This window comes from Cryptomeria japonica, chromosome 8 (genome assembly GCF_030272615.1).
Source record: "Cryptomeria japonica chromosome 8, Sugi_1.0, whole genome shotgun sequence".
Lineage (NCBI taxonomy): Eukaryota > Viridiplantae > Streptophyta > Pinopsida > Cupressales > Cupressaceae > Cryptomeria > Cryptomeria japonica.
The window spans coordinates 486,910,687-486,914,109 of record NC_081412.1 but is presented as its reverse complement, the minus strand read 5'-3'; the positions used below and the strand labels follow the sequence as shown (position 1 = coordinate 486,914,109).

At 37.2% G+C, this 3,423-nt stretch overlaps 1 protein-coding gene across 1 annotated transcript; it reads left to right on the top strand.

Annotated features, from left to right (window-relative positions):
* The first annotated feature begins 2,559 nt into the window (after positions 1 to 2,559).
* Positions 2,560 to 3,423, top strand: LOC131077237 (probable nicotianamine synthase 4). Its single transcript, XM_058014690.1, has one exon. The coding sequence runs from the start codon at positions 2,560 to 2,562 to the stop codon at positions 3,421 to 3,423; it is 864 nt and encodes a 287-aa protein (XP_057870673.1).

Below are 3,423 nucleotides of genomic sequence, written 5' to 3'. Positions count from 1 at the left end.
AAGTTTAAGTGCTGACAAAGAGGATTTCCTATAATCATCTACAATCATTTGTTCATGAAGCTTTCATCCATATTGTCATAGAAAAAAATAATGAATCTTGATATCAAGTAAAAATCTAGTGTATCCTTGTCAGATACAAAGATGAGAAATATATGTATAAGATATGGCATCTCATTTCAAAGCAACCTTCATGAAGTCAAGATGTAATTTTTAATGAAAAGTTAATGCTTTATCTGGCTCCAAAATAAGGGATTTCAACACAAGAATATGTTCCATTACATGGTATCAATGACAAGGTTGATATTTTTAAATTGCATCCTCAAATAAATACTCAACAACTATAGAAGCAAATTTACCACGCATAGGTACAAGAGAATCCTACTTCTATGTTAGTAGAGGGGATTCAAAATCCAATTTTTCCTCATAAGGAATCATAACATACACTATAAGGTAGGGATCTTCTCCTTCAACATGAGCTATTGGGAATATAGAAATCTTTCCTAGCACACAAAATTTGTCGTGCCTTACACTTCAAAGGCCCCTTCAAATATTAAATTTTTCACCAACTACCATAGTTCAATTCCATATTACAGTTCAATCACCCCATTCTCTAACTATGTCACCAAGCCAAAATAATAATAATGAAGGGAAGGGAATTACATAATAAATAATTCAATAATTGAGGAGATCTACTAGGGAGCATAAGCCTCCTGCAAAATATAATGATTTTATTCAATATATTGGAGTTCAAATTTCATTGTTTCAAGAAGCTAGTAATGGAAAATATAATATGTAGAGGATTGAAGCCATCAGAGATGAGATGGGGTCCTTACTAGCAAAAAAAAAAGGGATTTGGTTCCTCTTTTGACTCACCAAAAATAATTGTAAAATAGGTAGCTATATTGATTAAAGTAGTAAGAGGCTGGGAAGAAGTGACATAGGGTCAAACTAGTGGTTAAAGGTTATTATTAGTAGAAGGGTGTTGATTTCATCAAACTTTTATTCTAGTAGTAAAAATGAGTTTCCATCGGGCAATGTTAGGATTATCAATTGTGTATGATCTTGAATTAGAGTCACTTGGTGTCAAGACATCGCTTCTACATGGTGATCTAGAAGAAGATATATATATATATATATATATATATATATATATATATATATATATATATATATATAGCAACTAAATGGCTTTGAGAAAGAGGGTAAACAAGATTTATTTATTTTTCAAATTGAATCAAAATTTGGATGGGATGAGCTCCATGAAAATGGCATCTCAAATTCAATTATTTCATGACTAAAATAAATTTCACAGGGTGTGAAAATGATCCTTGTGTGTATTATAAAGTTAATAAAAAATGGCGAAATTATGAAAATAAGCTTGGAAGCGACATCTTTGAGCTTAGTCATTTTCAACATGGATTATATGTCAGGTGGAAGATTTTTAATATGTGAATTTTTCCCCTAGTTGTTCATATTCTAGTGTCCTTTTATTTTGTCTCAAATTGCCTCTTTTTGGTCTATTCATATTCCTCGATATATTTTATATAAATTGGGAATTATCCGTTGTAACTAATTGATGAAAAACTATTGTAAACTACAACATTGAATAAAGAGCTTGTCATCTATTTTTCTCATTGGTGTAGCCTTTAAAGGTGAATCAAGTAAATTCATGTCATTTGTGTTTTATTTTTATATTTCTTGTCGTTATGTATAAAAATTAAAAATTATTTTATCTCCATTTATAAATCAACAGTCTTTAATTATTGGCACCACATCCTCTATTGCCATGGTTACGACCAACATATTTGTACTCAAATCTCGCAAGTAGCACCACCATTGTTGTAGTTACTACCTCTACTGGACTATTTTTGACACCAAATTCTAGACTAGTCTTATAACTCTTTATTGTTCATAACCTTGATAACATCCATCATCATGTACTCATTACTAAAGATCATGAAGATAAATGCAATGAACCTTCTAGTTTCCCAATCATTGAAAATTTTAAAAACTTAAAACATAAGAAACAAAAAAATACTTTCAAGGTGTCAAATTTTTTTATTATTTATAGAAGTCGGGAATCCACAACTTTTCCTTGGCTAAAATGTTGAGAATATTCTTATAGGCTCCCCATTTTAGTATTTTTCATGAATCTTCATCTTGTCATCATATACCTAGTATGCCTCAACATTAAGACATACTGTTGGTCCCGGTTTACGTCGGACTGTGATCTACCTCTCTTTCTCTATTTCTTTATCCACCTTTTGGACATACTGTCGTGGCAGATGTCAAAATTTCTACCAAACAAAAAAGTTTATAAATAATTATTAGTACCTTAGTTTCGAAATTCCCAAAATACCAGTGTGAACGGGGAGATGATGCGGCATAAAATAAACTGGTTACTAGATGAATGAGTGAACGGAATCGAGAGTGGGGCAAGCAATGATACCTTTCCAGATAGAATCGTTGGGGTGGGTCTATATATAGAGAGAGGCTATAACATTAGTTCCATAAACACAATACACTGAGCGATCGAGTAGTGTAGTAGATAAGATTAAGATGGCTGTGAAGATGTTGAAGGAAGAGGAAATGAATATGTGTCGGGAGGTAATGCAAATCTACGAAAAAATCAGCAAGTTAGAGAGTCTGAAGCCGTCGAGGAGTGTGAATGCTCTGCTCACTCGGCTGGTGGGTCTCTGCACGCTGCCCTGCTCGGCGGAAATGGATGTCCGGAAGTTGGGCAAAGACGTGGAAGAGAAGCGAAGGCATCTGATAGAGCTGTGCGGGGAGGCGGAAGGGCATATGGAGCATCACTACGCAGGGGTATTGCTGGAACATCACTCGTCTCTCTCACCTTCCACGCTGCCAATCTTCCCGTACTACAAGAAATTGGCGGCGCTGGAGTACGCGATGGTGTGCGAGGGCGCATCGTCGTCATGGGTGAAGAGAGTGGCGTTTGTGGGGTCGGGGCCGTTGCCTCTTACCAGCATCGTGCTGGCCATGCATCACCTCAAAAGCGCCGCCTTTGACAACTACGATATTGATGCAGGCGCCAACAACGTGGCTTCCAAGCTGGTTCGCTCCCATAACGAGTATGATTCATCACTGTCGCAGAGAATGAGTTTTATCACATGTGATATTCTCCGAGTGGGCGGGGAGCGGCTGGGGCGCTACGATGTGGTGTTTGTGGCGGCGCTCGTGGGGCTGCGGAGAGAGGAAAAGATGGAGGTTTTGAAGCACATCGGGAAGCATATCAAGTCTGGCGCTCTTGTTGTCATTCGAAGAACCCGTGGAGGGCGAGCTTTCTTGTATCCAGTCGTGGATGAGGAAGACGTTGTTACGCACTCGGGTTTGCGGCTGCTCTCTGTTGTCCATCCCACCAACGAGGTCATCAATTCCATTCTGCTGGCCCAGAAGCCCTAA

Coding starts and splice junctions, on each gene's coding strand:
- LOC131077237 (XM_058014690.1), top strand. CDS start 2,560: ATGGCTGTGAAGATGTTGAAGGAAGAGGAAATGAATATGTGTCGGGAG.